Genomic DNA, 18,553 nt, shown 5'->3' with positions numbered 1-18,553 from the left:
ACATACACAAAAATCTGTCATTCATTGCTTGGATGGAGATATCATTTACATGAGGAAGTGAAAACTAGGTCTCAATAATGTGGAAATAATTTTTCCCACACGGCACCTGAAATCTGCATCCCACTACATATCAAACTACTTTGGCCCCTGAACCAAAACTAGTTTTACACCCCTGACACAAAGGGTTGGATACAATGAAAATAAATTATTTAAAGTGCACATAAAATCAGTGTACCATTTTCTTTCTACAGTAGAACCTCTAATGTGATAGCAAAGCAGTTTCCCCCTAATTTAAATAATTTAGGGCTTAGGTTAATGATACATGTATCTTGTTTGAGGTGTAAAATGGATCATCTGACTGTTACTATAGTAACATGACATGGAAGGGGCTGCTCCCCATATTAACACAAAATGGAGCAAAACTGAATTAAAAAATGTTGAAGAAAATCGGAAAAAAATATTTAAAAGGCAGCAGGCTGGTTTGGACGTTAATAACTTGTTAATTAAGTCACTTTGTTTATATATTATTTTTCCTCATATATTTTGTCTGATGATTTTACAAGTGTTTATTTGTTAGCCTTCATTTGAAATTGTATGTGTTTATTGAAAGGGGTGGAACTCTATGTTCCCTCCTTGCACTTTAAATGTTTGTTTTTCTTTAATGTGTGCTAAATAAATAAGTGAAAAATGAAATGAAATGATGTACATTATGCTTCCAGTCTTCAGATTATGAGGAATCACGGAGCTACTGACGCAGGTAGAGGTAGAAACAGAAAGAAACTGAAGAAAGTATGTTATTTCCTCAACAACTTTCTGTTGTAATTTCTTTAATAATGTTTGTTTAGTGTTTACTTATCACTTTGAGCTACAAAGGACTAAATTTGTCATTTATTCAAGTCATTGATTGAGAGTAGTAATCTTCTCCTTGATGACCCATGTCTGGTGATTACCTTGAATAGAATGAATGTGTACTGTAATCATCTATTTCTTCTCTAATAATAATCTACTAAGCACATATTGTGGCGTTAAAACAGAAAGTTTTTCTGCAGGACACAACTCAATAAGACCTTCGATCTTCTACATCAACACAAAGCACAAAACAGGACATTTTGTTCTGTTTTTGGCAACTTCAACAATCAAAAATTGATTAAAGTGAAAACATTTGTGTGCTGGGTTTTAAACTGTGCTATCGGCCTTCAATACATTTGTGAAATATAGATGCAATTATATAAACAAGTGGTATGTTTTAAAAAAACCCAAAACAAAACACATACATATCTAAAAGTGCCCAGTACGTTTATGAAATTAAAGTGCAATCAACTTCCAAGCTAAAAAACAGGATTAATATATAGACCGTCTCAAGATTGCCGCCAACCACAATGTGTGTAACATATACAATAATGCAAAAATGATTTATAACATAATTGATAATGTTGACTATAAAAATTTGTTGCGTCTTTTAATGTTGTAAATTTATGATAAAATCAGGCCTGTCGCTTCATCATTTACATTGTGAGAAAGAATTACGCAACAGAAGAAGAACCAACCTAAAGGCTCAAAAGATTGAGATCATTTCACTGAAAACGTATACTACACACCTGAGGTAGAACTACCATGTGACATGAAACTAACAGTAATACAGTATGTTAGAATCAAAGCAGGAAACTATTTTATATACAGTAAATAAAAAGAATCTCAATCACACTTCAACATGGTTTACCACAGGAAAACTGTAATGAAAATGACGTGTGCTAAAACTACTAACTAACCAACTGGCAGCCATTCCTGCATTCATAAGCGCTCAGCTCATAAGAAACCGTAATAAAGGTTTTATGATGTCCTTACGTTTTAACGTAGGGGTCAGAGTAGCCGTTGACGTCCATGGCTGCCAGGTGAGCGCAGCGTTTGACGCCCACGCACAGCCCTCCTCGAGCCCTCTCCTTCTCCTTGGCCTCGACTTTCCCGTCACCATCATCATCGTCAACTGGGGGGAGATACTGGAGGCAGAGCAGCAACCGCCCTCGCTCCTCTAGACTTCTCTGCTGCTCCGTCTCCCACTGAGACAAAGAGGGAGAGACAGTAAACCAGATTTATTGACACTGTGTGTTTGGTTCTGTAGCAGATGAAATATTGTTGTTGAAAACCGTGTCTCACACAGTGAAAATGATACATTAACGGCCAGATTCACAAAGCTCTGAAATAAAGGGTGGTAAACAAGTATCTTCCCTAAATCCTTTAGTGACGCAGTTTCCTTACCTGCTGCGCGGAATTCACTAAGATTGCAGCAATGATTAGTGCACGAGCAGAACTGGTGCAGACCGCCCCATTTAAATGAGCGTTTTGCTCGTTTAATGTGGAGGTCATTGCGCACAAGCACACTGACATTTGAGGGTTAAATTTGAGGCAGATGGACTTCTCTGTCCATCTTCTCTCCAAACTGAATAAGTAAAGTATTTAAACATTACTTAATAATAAACATGAGTGATTTTTATATGGCTTTCACCAGAAAAAAAATAACAACTAGGAATAGTAAAATAATAAATATTTACGAGATAGTATCTTATAACTGATAATTATGACTTAGTATCATATTGATGAGATAGTATCTCATAACTATGACTTGGTATGATATTTATGAGATAGTATCTCATAATTATAACTTAGTATCTTACATTTATGACTTAGTATCTTATATTGATGAGATAGTATCTCATAACTATGACTTGGGATGATAGTTATGACTTAGTATCTAATAATTATGACTTCATATCTTATATTTATGACTTAGTATCTATATGGGTGAGATAGTATGTCATAACTATGACTTGGGATGATAGTTATGACTTAGTATCTAATAATTATGACTTCATATCTTATATTTATGACTTAGTATCTATATGGGTGAGATAGTATGTCATAACTATGACTTGGTATCTTATGTATATTCATGAGATAGTATCTCATTATTATGACTTGATAATTTTATTATTTTACTATTCCTCAAGAAAATTGTTCTGATCCAAAGACAATTTCAAAAGAAAACTGAGATCATGCTGTTTGTTAATAAAGTGCATCATCCAAATCAATATTTACTGATCCTTTAAGAAGCCGACACCCTACAGTAATGCTTCATGCAGCGATTGTCTCCCTCATTGAAAAAACAGAGGGGTCAAATGTAATACTTGCACAGGATGTTATAAACATACAAAGATCAGTAGGTCTATCGTGTTTCATTAGAGGATAATAGTTTGAACTAAAGTGGTGACAATAATGATTACAAATGAGCTGCTGTTGTTGTTGCTGACATGACAATGTTTCTGATTGCTGAAGCTAACCTGACAGTGAAGACAGGACAGCATCAGGTGTGAATAACAAGATGGACACGAATGAAGATTAAAGCAGCCACAGAGCAGTGATGAGCCGTGACGTGAAGCTGGTAAAAGTCAGCTTCACTGAGGGTATTAGCAGTAGTAGCAATAGTCCTCTATCAGCATAGAGGCATCAAAAAGGATCTACCAGTACTTCCAGCTGTGATTTAATGGTGGTGACTCAAAAACATACAGAATGACAGAAAATGACAACAAAAGAACACAAAAAAATAAATAAAGGACTCTGAAAAGCCACAGTACTACAACCACAGAAATGCACATAATAAACAAACGTACACAGAATGACAGAAATTACAAAATAACTTATTTTTTTCCTGTGTTAATGCTCAAATTGACCAATATTCTGAATGCTGACATGAATGGACATAATGTGGTCCTTTGATCAAGCAAACATATTTTTGTGGCCCACGCTCTGATGAACGTAGGTTTGATGACAGTATAATGAAAATTCCAGCTTTTTATTCATACTTAATGTCCCTGATGCTGTTAATAAATTAATTTACCTATTTTATGAAGTGTTCGTGGTCCTTGTATGCGCTGTAGAGCTGATTAAGTCGAAGCATCAGAAATTACGTTTTTTCCTCCAGTAATAGAGCCTTTCTATTATTTATTCATAATTTTTTTTAGGAAATAATTCCCTCCCTCTCATCCTTGGTAAATAATTCAAGAATCTGAAGGCTGAATATGTATTAGCCCTTTAACTTTATTTAATCATCATGCATTTTGTTATTCCATGTACAGCTGGGCATCACTTTCCTATTTGTCCACCTTCCTAATGAGTTACTCTATTGATCTTTGAAGATTTGAATAATTTTATGAGAAGAAACCTGTTGGAGATGATGTCCTCTTATTGCTTGTGTTTAAGTCTGTTACCTACTGATGGCGGATGAGGGACTGGCATTTGGCAAAGGAGATTATTAACAAAAAGAAAAAAGATCCACAGGGAAAGAGATTGGCAAGAAAGAATCCAGTAGAAAAGAAAAGGGCCAACCAGTTGAGACAATTAAATAACAGGAAGGGAGAAGCATGTGGCATATTGATCGTCTTGGCTGCGAGTCGACCACCTACTGCCTGAAGATAAGACTTAATGAGAGATGGGCGGATATAAAGCCACAAAGAAAAGACGCTTGGCAATAATCGAGAAGATGTTTCTCAGGTTAAACTGAAGAGATCATTAACAAACGCTCTGTTCTCACTTTGATGCGCACCCTTACAGTGTATACAAGTGTGTCTTTTCCTAAAAATAACATTCATGTATCGATTGCCGCCAGCTATGAGTGTGAGTCACGAGGCTTGGAGAACATCGTCTTCTCCATCCGTTCCTCACCCCCTGTTGCATCTTCCCTCGCGTTCTTTCATCTGTCAGCTTGAATCAACTCCGTTCTGCTACTTGTTGTCAAACGCTTTTGGTAAACCGTTCGATGCTGTTTGCAGGATTGCTAAATCCCCGAGTCGAGTGGCACATGCTTCACTCCTGGGATTTTGCTATTCATGTTTATTGATGGCATTAATTTGCTTTGTCTGTGATCTGTGGCATATGGTCGCAAAATGACACATGAAAGTCACTGAGCTCTGAGTCGGCTTTTGAAAGATAAGCTAAAATCCAGCAAATGGAAACAAGTTACGCAGGTAAACAAGATATGACGTTTTTTAATTCGAAATTCAATTAATTCAGAATCAAAGTATAGGAATTGAAGAATTCTGCTTCGTGACTACATGGAAGTAGTTATTCCAAATTGAGGTTTACATGGAAAACACTTTTTAATCGCCTTTATTCAATTCAGCTTTAGGTCTGAGGGTTGGGAAGACTTCTAATTGAACAGGAGGCGAACGTGACATATTTATTTATTCATTTATTTGATCGGGGCAACACACATTAATGAACAATCACAATATTTGTTTCTCCAGTGAGTGAGAAGATTGTAATACAGTAATCTATGTGTGAAAATATCATTGAATGTAAAAACATCTTTGCTGAATCTATTGTCATAAATGGCCTGATTTGTTTGAAGTTCTGTAAATTGAATTTTATTGTATTAGCAGCAATGAGTTTAATGTGTTTTTTTAAAGGAGAGTGTTGAATCCAGAGTGACCCCGAGAATCTTGAACTCCTCAACAAGGTCAAGCTCAGTGTCTCCAAGGAACACATTAGACCGATCCATTTTAATAGATTTTTTTGTGAACATCTTTTTATTTAATAGTAAGGATGAGCCACTCCTGTATGTCTACCATGGCTGCTGTGACTGTAGAAGATGCCTCCTCAGTTGTTTTAGCAGGAGTAAAAATTAAAACAGCATCATCTGCGTACATTTGAAAGTGGACATTTAAAAAAACATTTAGCAGGTCATTGATGTACACAGAAAAAAGTATAGGTCCTAATACAGAACCTTGTGGGACCCCTGCAGGGTATTCTAGAAACGATGACAGGGTGCCACACACACTCACACACTGTCTTCTATCAGACAAGTAAGATGTAAACCAAGCAAGACTGTCCTCTGCCAAGTTAAAGGGGCAGTACGCAACTTCAGATCCCCCCCCCCGCTGCTCTCTTGCCCTGCCTCCAAACTTTCCAAAGTCCCTCCCTCAGAGGACCTAACAAGCTAACGTTAGTATGAAAACATCACAGTAATATAACATGTTCTGTTAAAAGCATATTACTGCAGCGCTTCTCTCTCTCAATGTGCACACACGTCAGCAACAACACAGTGTCACTTACAGCAGCCCAAACGGAGGCTGCTGCGCGCACATTTATTTTGCATTCCAATAAGTTTGTTAACTTTGCCATTTCCATTGGCACTTTGAACTATATTGATAAAAAAGTTTGCTTTGGCCTTACATAAGGCATGAGTCATTTTATTACTCAAAGATGTACAAGCATAGACTCATATGAGTTGTTTGCATGAGTGTACGCTGAAAGTTTGTGTAGTGATGATTTAGATGCACAAGAGAAGAGGAGTAGATTTTTACAAGTTCTTTGAACTTCTTCCTACTCCTTTTGAGCACAACTGTTTTAGTTTTGTTACTATGTAAAATAAGTTTGTATAATGCTGCTCACATGAATAATTAAATAGAAATATTAATAATAAAGATGTGAATCTGAATCTGTCTGTAGTGAGGCCAGATTTTAAAGATATTTTAAGTAAGGCATCTCTTTCTCTCATTCGAGCTTCCATCCATCCATCCATCTTCATACCCGCTTATTCCCGTTTATCAGGGTCGCGGGGGTCTGCCAGTGCCAATCTCCGGCTCTCATAGGGCGCTGGGCGGGGGTACACCCTGGATAGGGCGCCAGTCCTCATTAGAGCTTTACATTGTTAATTTTTTGTTTGCCTTTTCCATCACTTCTTTCATTTTAGCATTATATAATTATATCATTCATTGTAAATAATTCATCCAAATTTATTTCACACAATGCTATATTCAGATTTTGATCTTTGATCAACAATGAAATACTGTTTTAATTCCGGCAAATTCTTTTTGTCTTCTTTTTTAATAATATGTTAAGGTTTCACTTATTTAGACAACTGCTTTTCAGGAAATTTGCTTTGATCTCCAGACATGTTTCGACTATCCACTGCCGGTCTTCTTCAGAGGCGTCTGCTGATCGCTTTGATGTTTATTTTACTTCCAGCAAGTTCTTTTTGTCTTCCTTTTGAATAATATGTAAAATTTTCTATAAGAACTTGCAGGAATTATTACTTGGAAATGAAGGAAACATCAAAGCAATCAGCAGACGCATCTGAAGAAGATTTGAGGAAAATTGAAGGATTTTATAAGATTTTTGAGTTTTTTCAACGGTTTAAGATTACAAATGACTCCATTGATGCAAAAACTAATGAGTTTTATTTACACAATGATTCATGATTTCTCTGTCATTTTCATTTTATCCTGTGGGCCGATTTGGATGCTCCAAAAGGCAGGACTTGTCTCCTGGGCCATTAGCTTGACACATGTTTTCTAAGACTCTTATTAAATAAATAGTCTCGGCTCGAGTCCAACGCTTGCTTCAGGTGGCCATCATGGATTATGTCATCACCAGCACGTAATCTCTACAGGACGAACATGCGCAAAACGACCAGAACTACATTAAAGCGGAATGACTGTATACAAGATCAAGGAATTATTCAATTTGTGATTAAAATCAGAATGTGCCAGCCACTTACTTTGGATTTTCATTCGGACTTAGGTGTTTACAATTCTTATTCTGAATTAAAGGGGAATTAAAGCTCTCATATCAAGGTAGCTAATGTAACATAATTTCAAATTATTAAAGAAATATGTGAAACTTTCCATGCTAAATTCAGCTTGTTCTGTGTGGAACAAACCACTTTGGGTTGATAGGGGGAATCAAGTGTTTGCAAAGTGGAAAATCTGTTCAAAACTACAAGAAACATCAGTTTCTCTCTTTAATCCACATTTGGCTCTGCCAAAGTACCCAAGGAGACAATCTGTCCCTTAAGTATGAAGCCACACCGCAGACTGTCCAGGGAATGACTAACAGGAGAAGAACAGCTCAGGCCAGAAATCTGATGATCCAAATGACAGATGGACGGAGTCACATCGTGTGCGAGCGGCTCTTGTTTTAATTGAGAAATAATATCAGCTATTATCCCTCCTGGTGCAGTATAGTGAAATAACTGTTTACACCCGTGGCCGTTATTCATTAATTAAAATACCTATTTTTAGCCACTCAATAATTTTCATTGCATATAATTCATTAATTATAGCAGCTTTCTAATGCACTTATGTTAATTAATCAAATCATGCTAGCTTACTAGAATACATAACTCAAATTAGCCTTTTAATGGATGACCATGATCTACAGTAATTAAAACAGATTCCTCAACAAGGGCGTCCAGCAAAGCCAGAGGAAACTGCATTTAAATGAGTTGCTTATGAATAAACTGCCTATGTAAATGGGTTTTTGTAAATACCTTGATATAATGGGTGACTTATTATTTTTTTTGAATGCAGAGCCACAGAAAATATTTTCCTGCATTGATCCACCTTCTATCTCTGCTGATCCATGAAGAAGTCACAGTGTGCATAATTTGGGCACAAGCCAGCACACGCACGCACACACGCACGCACGCACTCCAAGAGTCACCTTTGAAACTTCAAAATAAATAAACCAACAACCTCATTTATATGCAGCTGAAAAAAAATCCACCCCTTATGCGTTTCAGGAGAGAAAACAAAGTATTGTATTGTTTTCTCTGTGGATGTGAGTTTATTACTTGTCACTAAATTAAATTAAACTAGTTCAGTGCCCGTTGGAAATATGTATTCATGTGGGAGCTTAAGTCGAGTTGTCAATTATGGCCAAATGAGTATGTGGTTAGGGTTAGTGGTTATGTTTGAAGGTTGGATGTACAAAGAGCTGTACATACTTGTAGCATTAAAGTGTTCCTCCTGCTGTGGAGGTGTTTCTGCTGCACGCCGTCTTGCCTCGCGCGCAGCGTTGCTGGCTAGACGGGCATTTCAGACTTCAGGTGACTCAGCGGCAATGCCTGGCTCATTGCCTCACGTTTCCGCTCTTTCTCAGCACATCAATCTTTTGGCATGGTACAACCAAAAGTCATTTGTAGAATAGTAGTTATAGTAATAGCAGTAGTGCGTGCAGCTCAGACGCTCCACTCATGTCCTGTTCGGTTTAACCCGCGTTTATCATGACATCAGTTACAACATTCTGATTGGAACTCTGATGACATCACTGTTGATGAGATCATCAGTGTTCTAAAACAATGCGGGCCAGAGCCAATCACTGGAGAGCCCACCCCCACACCCCACCCATTTTAGAACATTGGTATTTTAGAACATTAGAACACTGGTCCTACCTCTCCAGCGATGATGTCATCAGTCCTACCTCGACAGTGATGATGTCATCCCTATGTTCCAGTGATGCCATCCCTATGTTCCAATGTTGTTATCAATCACTGGAGAGCCCACACAGATGCCTCTGTCTGAATTACTCCAAAATAACAGATGCACACACTTGGGGTATGTGCAAAGCCAGTGACAAAGTTTCAGGTCGAACAGATACCACGCCAAGGAGATATTCGCTCCACAAACACACGCACGTACACAGACCTTTCTTGCTTTTATAGATAGATTTACTTGATTTCTTTTGTACTTCTAATTCCAATAAGTTGATTTTGTCTTCTTTTTTGAATATGTTAAAGTTTAATTTATTCAGACAACTTTTTTCACGAAACTTTCTTTGATCTCCTGACATGTTTCGACTGCCAACTGTCAGTGTACCTCAGATGCGTCTGCTGATATAGCGTTGGAATCTAAATCCATCGCACAGTCGTTAACAAATTACTTTGGCTGTGTTGTAAATGTCATACTAACGGACTACTCATGCTAAGTTTGGCATCAAAATCAGTATGTGTTTGTTCACATTAGATAGTATGAAAGGATTGATTATGCAAAAAAATAACCACAGCATGTTCAGTATACTGTATGGGGACATTTATTAAGTATGCACGGTGTGCACACTAGTCATACTCAACCGTCCCATGACGCACTGCGAGCGGATCGTAAAATCCTCCTGGGGCCGACTTCAAGCTAAAAATCAAACATTCCCTTTTCAAAACAAAAGCATCTCTTCTTGTCTTCCATTAGTTAACTCTTGTTTTGAAGTTAGCAGGAAGTTTTGCCAGTAGCACAATACCGGGTCTCTGAAAGTTTCCAAAATATCGACATGAAATGTGTTTCCGTGACTTTTATAAATCAAATGAGTACATGTTGATATTCTACTTGGTCACTTTCTCACTTAAAATGTTTTCAGAACTTTCAAAGGTGGAGAATCAACAGATATTTAGCCTCAGCGTGCTTCAGATTTTTTTGTACTTGTAGGTTCGAAATGCATCTTGAGAAACTTGGAAGTATACTTCAATGGGAATGCTCATCCTTCTATTCAAACTTAAAGTGGATAGTAGAGAGTATATACTCATTGAGTATGTTCCCAGATAGCAAAATTATTCTTTTCCATTTCTGGCCCAGTGGGCCCACACCTGGCATGGTCATCCAGCCTACATACCATGTGGAATCATGGCACTTGTGTGATCCACTCCTGTTTGCCTAAACCTGGCCACAACCAAGCCATCCCAATGCCAGATGTCAGCAAAGGCCAGACCAAATGGATACAGGCTCACATACAGATTAGTCGACGCCAATTTAGCATAATTCAGCCAAAACTGGTCCAAATAGGTTTCAAGTGTGGTGGCAAAATTACACAAGATAAGCAGCATCATTTGTGGGCCAATTTTGGCTCACATCTATTTCGTAAGAAGAAGAATGCCAAAAGTGACAGATCATTGCAAGATGTGGCCCACATCTAAATACTATCTGAGTAGTGTAGCGTATGGAGTGTACCATTTACTACACAACCATTAAATTGTTGCTACTGTTGTCAAGCATATGACATATTACAAATGCATTTTCAGTCAAACTATTAATTCACTAGTTTCTGAATGTTTGTTCTAGAACATTGATTTAATAAACAGGTTTAACACAGAACCTGTGAAACCTTATCTCTCGCATTAACACACTATTCTGTCTCTTGCCCCTTAACTGTACTGATGTGGACTCTTGAAAAATCAAGTCAGGAACACACAGAAAGATAAAAAACATGATGAGGTTTACCTCTCTTAAGTAGCAGGAGATTCCTCTCAGAGCTGTGCTCATTGCAGTCGGCGAAGGCAACTGAAAGCAGAAAGAACAGAGGAGGAACGATAGGTGAGAATGACTGATAAAAAAAAGCTCTGCTCGGGCAGATTAGCTAAAAAACAAAATAAAAAAACAAGTAACTATCAAGCAAAAGAAGAAGAAGAAGAAGAAGAAGTCACTTTGAAAATTGCAGGGCGAACTCATGAGGCTTTGGCGTTCGATGGCGTCAGAAGGCCAATCTGCTTTGATTTGTTTTTATTCGTTCATCTCTCACTTGTTCCTGATGTCTATTGATACTTCACAGCCCCCCCCCCACACCCCATCTCACTCCCACATCCTCACCTTTTATTTTCTGTTGGCTGTGCGTGACCTTTTCATACGTGTCACCCTGTAAACATTTCAGCGCTACACAAAGCTATTTGTGGCTAATGTGTGAACGAAGGCTATTGTTTGTTATCTCTGCCAAGTATCTATTCTATATACCAACACAACACATTAACACATGCTGCCAAAAGCTTGTCACATTTCTTTATAGTGCACGGAGTCAATGTTGTGACTAAAGCTCACTAATGGACAAAAGGTCACTGAAGAGTTGGAAGGTTTGGTCCCTTATGGATGAAGGACGATGAAGATTAATCATCCTTAGTGTGAACCATTATAGGTTTCTTTGTATTTCTTAGCAGGAGGGCTCGTTATATATTTATTTAATATTTTCAACTGCGTTCATTTGTTTGTTTGTTTGTCTTTTAGCAGAATTACGTCAAAAGTAGCACTAAAATGATTTTAACAAAATTTTAGCAAAAGACAGACCTTTACACCAGTGGTTCCCCACCTTTGATTGGATCGTGACCCCATTTTGACATCAAGAATTTCCCTAAACACAGAATTACTTTTTGATCATGTTTGCTATACTGTATTATATGTTTTTACGGCATTTTATTATTAATAACTATATTTATATTTGATAAAGTGAAAGTATAGAATACATTTGTTAAGATTGTATGTTGTTTTAATTAAAAAAAAGTAGAAAAAAATTATTTCTAATCAGTATTTTTTTTTATTATCAATAACTAGACATTTCAGGCGATCCTATTTAAATTCCAGGCGACCCCACACGGGGTCCCGACCCCAAGGTTGAAAAATACTGCCTTACACAATGGAATTCCATAAAATTTTGGAGGGAATCCAGATCAATATACTGATCCTGTATCAGTTTAAAAAATCTCTCATCATTAGCCAAAATTTTCTAAATATTTATCATATCATATCATATTTCTGTTATTAATCGACTGAACTTTATGAAATTTGAATCAGTTATGTCGAGTTCTTCAATTACACCACTAAATTTCATCCGGATCAGATCTAGATTGCACATTTCTTTGCAAATTTTCAACAACAAAAAAAGGGCGGTGTCCACACATATGGACATACTGTGTCAGTATTAATGGGGTTTTCTCCAAGACTTTTAAGGGTGAATGCTCATGGTACCATGATCTGGATCATTGATCTGAATAAAGAGGAGATCTTGTTTGGGAATAGATAAGAATCCTGTGCATTACACTAAAATGTATGTCCAATCTTAAATAAAAAATCTCACGAGGTCTGATGGTCTTGAGATGGGGCAAAATTGTCAAGACAGCTCGTCAGCGTCTCTTCTTTCTGCAGAAACTTAGGGAATTTACAACCAACGCTAAGATTTTGCTTAACTTTTATGGCTGCACCATAGAAAGTCTGCTTGTTGGTAACATCACAGCCACAGAAAGGAGAGCTCTGAACAAGGTGGTTTGCTCTGCAAAAAGGACTGTGAGCTGTCTGTTCTGGAGGCTCTTTATGATTGCAGACTCTGAGAATGATCAATGACTCTTCTGGTACTGGCCACCCTGGTAAAGCCATGTTCCAGCTCCTTCTCACCGGGAGAAGATATCATTCGTTGAGATGCAGGACATCTCGCCACGCTAACAGCTTCTTCCCACAAGCTGTTATTAGGCTGAACAAAGCACTTTGAAGGCTGTTCTTGCACTTTATTGTTTTATTGCTGTATTGTTTTTACTGTGTGTTTTTATAGCCTCGTTTCATAGACTCAAATGTTTCCCATTGCAGTTTTACTGTGTTAAGTATATTTGTCTATTTTGGTGTTTTTTTGTTGACTCTGGTGCACACTGGTGTATTTTTACACAAATATTCCAATGTGTGTGTGGTTTTTTTTTTTACTGCAAACAGCAAATAAATTGAACTTGAACTTAATATTGTAGTTTTTTTGTTTTTTGTAGCAGGAGCTCAGGTGTTAAACGTATGCCATTCTAATCTTTTCTCTTTTTGCTACAGATCTCTTAATGCGTTGAGTTAACGCTCCAGTTTTCCTTCCTTTCACTACTGCAGTCATCATGAACAGTCTTTAAGTGGGTGTTCTGGGGTGAGCTGAGCTATTTGAGGACATTTTGTCCAGCTGTATTATTGAGGCATTAGTTCAGCTTCTTAGCCGATGATGCTCTATTGACTTTACAGACACGTTGATGTTTTTCTGCCTAATGAGACCCAGGTGTGGGATTGACAATAGAGTTGATTGGTATGTGTCCGAAATATCAATCAGTGCATTTATTCACTCCGCTTACAGAATTCAGGCTGTATTTATGTTATGACCTTTTGATTTTAATTGATTTGTTTGCATGGCGTTAAAATGCAGTTAAAGTGCTTCTTTTCTATTGATTTCGTGCCCTGTGTTTTAGGTCAGTGGTTCCCAAACTTTCAGAGTCAGACATTTAACTTGAACACTTAAAAAACACCTAAAAACATAATAATGTAATGTCAGATACAACGTTGCATTACAGTGAAATTTGTCTTTGAATTTTAACATTCCTGTGGAGGAATATTGTATAACAAAAAATGAATAATAAGCTGTAAGAACACAACAAAATGTCTTATTTAGAATTATCACTCGATTTATTTAACTAGCCTACTAACATTTTCTGTGACCAAAAAAATCTTCTCTTTTTCATCACCCTGAAACTGTGAAATACAACTCGTTACAACTTTAATGGGAAGCGTGAGGTTGAGAGGATGAACAGAACTTTGCAATGTTTGGCTAAAAATTGAGAGTCTGAGTCTTAAATCTTTCTTCATGCAAAGTTTTGTTCTGTATTTTGTTTTCATGTTTGTCAAAGCGGAAAATCCACTTTCACACAAGTACGTGGTGGCAAAGGGCATCAAAGTCTTGACAGCACGTTTCGCTAGCGCTAAGCAAAGTAGCTTTTGTCATATTTGTGCTTTTTTGATTCGATTGTTCATCTGTCACCATTAGAGGGTAGTTTTACATTTGTGGCAATGCATGGAGGCTCCTGACTACTGGTCTATTTATATTCTAGTTTCCATTTTTTTTAATTCACGTATCCCCTATGACAATTTGCGTACCCCTGGGAGTACCCATACCCCACTTTGGAACCTGTGTCTTACGTCAATCACCTTGTTGCCGAAATGTGCTACATCATGTAGCCTTTCCTTGTTGGGCTATTAAAGAAGAATAATTGTTCTGAATAATCTTTTAATCACACAAACAATACTGGCTTTATTGATAATAAATACTATACTGGTCAGCCATGTTTTTGAGATGTGAAGAGATGATTTTTGTGACTAAAAATTAAATAAAATAATTATAAATATATATGGACTATAAAGGTAAAGGGTGTATCTGGGTGACCAATGTAGGAGCTGTTCTTAGTATAAGAATGATAGGAATATATATATATATATAAAATAAATAAAACTGTTACATATAAGACCTTGACAATAGATTGTGATCTACTAAAGTACTTACCATTGTTGGTAACATATCATTTTGTATATTTATGTGTATAGACAAGTATGTGTATGTGCATATGTATGTTTCTTGCATGTAATCTGTTTATCTGTTGTGTTATCTGTTTTGCGAAAGGAAGCAACCACTGATATGAATTACGACAATTACCGTGGAGGGAATTTATAGGTTTACTTTCTCCCACTCCTTTTGGAGTTCATGTATATATGAAAGTATGTAAATTTAAAAAGAGTCCTGTGTACTGTATATGTAATGTACATTGAACTCGGAATAAACAATCAATCAATTAATTTTCAAATGCTTTGCAGACTAAAATCAAAAGTTTCAAATATAATATTTGCTTTTACCATTTATTCAGTTTCTTAAACACACTAATGTTTAATTTATGCTTGGCCGTTGCTTATTTACATCGACCACCCACTCTCTCTGAAATCAAGTTGCAAAATCTCAAATTCAACAACAACTTGCAGTACCTCAATTACACAAAAACGCTTTAAAGAAAAATAAAGTATCTCATTTTTCTTTCTACATTTCATCTCCCCATCCACTCTTTTACTTCTTACAGGCGGTGGATGCTCCAGACAGATGTTGAAGTGTTTGGTCTGGTCAGGCTTCACACGACGCAGGGCCACCCGCGACTCCCCGATGAACTCATTATGTGTTAGCTTGTCTTCGTCGCACACTGACACCCTGAAAGTGGGAGGCAAAGTGAGGGGGGCGGGGGGGGATGAGAGACATGAGTGATAGTGAGAAACATCGGTAAAAGTGTGAAAAGCATGAGTTAAAGAAAAAAAAGTTGGAACTGATCTACGACGTGGTGATGACAGGAAACTCAGCGTTGAGGAACGAGCCGAATGTGCTTCATTGTGTGTCCGTGTGTGCAAATAAATGAGATATATGTGGATATCCGCTCTGCTATTCATAGTGCATCAGGTGAAGTCAATCCATATTTATAAACTGCTGCTATACAGTAACATCAGCTGATCCACACCGGTGGGTGGAAGCCTAAGACAGAAGTGTATACTTTATCCTTTAGCAGTGATTCACAAACTTTTTTGGCTCAAGTATCCCCTTTTTCTTATTTCTGAATCCAAGTACCCCCTTTTGTCAGACTAGAACATTTTGCTTAGAAAACGATTTACTGTTTAAAAACAACTATAGCGCATAATGATGTAATGAATGAGTGATAACACACATCTTTAAAAATCTCATTTTGTAAATAAGTGGATTGAAACAGTATGGAAGCCCATTTCCACCACTGAAAAAAATGTAAAAATTCCTATGGCAAGTCATAATTATGAGTTAGTAAAGTCATAATTATAAGAAAATTATTTAATGTAAAATTGCAAAAAAAACATTCAAAAATGTGACAGAATCATTTTGCAATAAATACTTATGTACTACACAATATGTACCATGTGTTGAATTCTAAGAACTGAATAAACAGCCAAAATATGTATTCTGAACAAAGTATTATTCAAAGTGTAATTAATAATGGTAACAGCCAATGTCGGTGGACTGCTGCAAATGCTCAGTTTGTATCTTATAATTATGACTTTCTTACATAGTTATGACCTTTTTTCCTCATAATTATGACTTTCTTTCTCATAATTATGACTTTTTTCCTCATAATTACGACTTCCTTTCCTCATAATTAATCTCATGATAATCCACAGCATTTAGTGCAGTGGTTCCCAACCTTTTTTGGATTGTGACCCCATTTAGATATCAAGACATTTTTTTTTTCTAGAACTAGTTTTTCATCATTTTCAGCTCAGATAATATTTTTTTAATGCATTTTAGTTTAACTATATTTCACAAAGTGAAAGTATAGAAATACATCATTTACGTCCCCTGGTGTGGGACCAAAATTGACACATTATTTGTTAATTTTCCACACTCTCTCTCTCTCTCAAGTACCCCCTGTAGTGCTATCGGGTACCCCTAGGGGTACACAAACCCCTATTTGAGAAACCCTGTCCTATAGGATGCAGAAGTGAGTAGAGGTTTAGAACAGCGACAGGGGAACAATATGCTAAAGATACATATATTCAGAATATATGGCTTCATAAAACAAGACATGCAATAAGAAATAAAATGAAAACAGAAGAGATCTCAGTAGGAAAGCTGTGCTACGCAGAGAACCACATATATTCACCAGCTCCCTATAGTTTCCTGTAATAAAACACATTATTACTGAAACGTGCAGCCCCCAGTGCAATCCCTAGAGATAATATCTATGTCTGGTAAATTCTAAGACAAAAAAGGAAAAACCCACAGCACTCTTTAGTATCAAACAGCAGTGATGCATGGAAGGAAGGAAGAAGAAAGAGAGAGGCAGAGGTAGGATGTAAGATAATGATGAGAGTAGAGGTGAACAAAGAGAAGTGAGTCAGGCCTTAGAGGTGAGAGACAGTGAGACATTCAGCCACTTTAATGGGACACCCTTGACCTAAAAAGGAAAAAACGGCACAGGGACAGATGGATGGCTGACAGTTTGATCGTTAAAGACCAACTGAACCCAAAGTTTTAGCTGATAAAATAAAAATAAAAATGCCTTGTATGTGTTGGAAATGTCCCACTAATGTACTATATACTACTCAATGAGTCTATACTATATACTATAAGAATGGTTAGAATGATGAGCGTTCCCACTGAAGTATACTTCCAAGTTTTCCAAGATGCATTTGGAACCTACAACGACAAAAACTTGAATCACACTGAGGCTAAATATCTCCATTGATTTTCCACCTTTGAAAGTTCTGAAAACATTTTAAGTGAGAAAGTGAACAAGTAGAACATCAACATGTGCTTATTTCATCCATAAAACTCGTGGAAAGATTTTTAGAGACTCTCCATTGTGCGACTGACAAAACTTCTGGTTAACTTCATAACAAGAGCCCTATTCACAAAAGTGTTTCAAAAGTAATGGAAGATGAGAAAAGATGCTTTTATTTTGAAAAGGGGATGTTTGATTTTAAGCTTGAAGCCGGTCCCAGGACGATTTTACATTCCGCTCGCAATGCATCATGGGGCGGTTGAGAATGACTAGTGTGCCCACCGTGCACCTGGCATCAAGTATTGAGTATTGATTGGACCTGACGACTAACTTTCCTCTTCTCCTGGAATTGTTCACATTTTCTTAATTGAATTCCTACTTTCGATACCCCGCCCATCAACCAGAAAAAGTCTTTGCGTTACCACGCAACTATGAACAATGTGCAGTGTGTCTTAACGTTCATAAAAAATAACAATAACTCGGCTCAGTGCAAAACTTGCCTCATAAAAGAATCGGAATCGGAACAAGGAATCAAAATCGGAATCATTCAAATGCAAACGATGCCCAACCCTAGTCCCCATATAGTATACATCTGGGTATTTCTCGCATACTCAAACTTTTCATACTACCTAATGTTAAAGCACTACATACTAACTTTGACGTCAGACTTAGTATGAGTAGTACGTTAGTATGACATTTACAGCACAGCCCTTGATTATGGGCGGGGCTCCTTGAGCAGTTAAGACACACCCAGTCTACACTATAAAATCTCCAGAGAATAATTTCTGCTATGCTATGCTAACTACCAACTCAATACTCACTATTGCTCTCTATTCACAATTCTCCACAGGTGTTCACAGGTGATAGTTTTAATAGGAGGGGCGGAGCCAACAGTCGTGA

At 37.1% G+C, this 18,553-nt stretch overlaps 1 protein-coding gene across 1 annotated transcript in view; it reads right to left on the bottom strand.

Moving 5' to 3' along the window:
* The window catches only part of doc2a (double C2-like domains, alpha), a 48,317-nt gene that overhangs the window by 10,146 nt on the left and 19,618 nt on the right, over window positions 1-18,553 (bottom strand). The window contains exons 6-8 of the mRNA XM_028476466.1: window positions 15,438-15,564; window positions 11,040-11,099; window positions 1,846-2,057 (exon numbers count right to left, since the gene is read on the bottom strand). Coding sequence (XP_028332267.1) covers window positions 1,846-2,057; window positions 11,040-11,099; window positions 15,438-15,564 — 399 coding nt within the window. The remainder of the gene's footprint in view (window positions 1-1,845; window positions 2,058-11,039; window positions 11,100-15,437; window positions 15,565-18,553) is intronic.

This window comes from Gouania willdenowi, chromosome 19 (genome assembly GCF_900634775.1).
Source record: "Gouania willdenowi chromosome 19, fGouWil2.1, whole genome shotgun sequence".
In the NCBI taxonomy this organism is placed as follows: Eukaryota; Metazoa; Chordata; class Actinopteri; order Blenniiformes; family Gobiesocidae; genus Gouania; species Gouania willdenowi.
The sequence above is the reverse complement of the archived record's forward strand: the minus strand, read 5'-3'. Positions and strand labels throughout refer to the sequence as shown.